The following is a 476-nucleotide window of genomic DNA, read 5'->3' on the forward strand; positions in this document are numbered from 1 at the left end:
GGTTATCAGTTATGTTTTGGGTATATTTTTGACTGATGTGTTATTCAAGTCAGCAAAGTATGTTGAGTTGTGTTATTTTTCTCATTTCCTTTTCTATTCTTACAGCTTTGCCAACTGTTACAACTGAGAACAGTAATTCCTCCAATGAAGGTCCTGTTAGACTTGTTGTGGCAACTCTGGTCATTCTCTTAACCCTGAATGCCCTGCTGTACTACAAACTTTGGGCATTGGAGGAAAAGGTGTTTGTACATACCACACCATTCCCAGCTCTCGATCCAAGCATGTTTAGGTAAGTTCCTCAGACTGATATGAATATAGAGAGAAAAGAAAAAGACGTGTACTGGCATGCACACAGAAAAGCATATTGATTGGTTTATGTCAACATCTTTTTTATTATTTATGCATATGTAGCATAAGATATGTTTTTGCAGTGAATTTCTTTATATTTCAACATATTTCTCCTTTGACTCTGACTT

General features: G+C 35.9%; 2 protein-coding genes across 2 annotated transcripts in view; both read left to right on the forward strand.

The window, feature by feature from the left end:
* LOC119585647 (protein Aster-B-like) overlaps positions 1–476 on the forward strand; it is a gene marked incomplete in the record, with an annotated part of 119378 nt that overhangs the window by 117570 nt on the left and 1332 nt on the right.
* LOC119585649 overlaps positions 45–476 on the forward strand; it is a 637-nt gene continuing 205 nt past the window's right edge. Inside the window, exon 1 of the mRNA XM_037934322.1 lies at positions 45–289. Coding sequence (XP_037790250.1) covers positions 60–289 — 230 coding nt within the window. The 5' untranslated portion in view covers positions 45–59. The remainder of the gene's footprint in view (positions 290–476) is intronic.

Source organism: Penaeus monodon, chromosome 20 (genome assembly GCF_015228065.2).
Source record: "Penaeus monodon isolate SGIC_2016 chromosome 20, NSTDA_Pmon_1, whole genome shotgun sequence".
Taxonomy (NCBI): Eukaryota; Metazoa; Arthropoda; class Malacostraca; order Decapoda; family Penaeidae; genus Penaeus; species Penaeus monodon.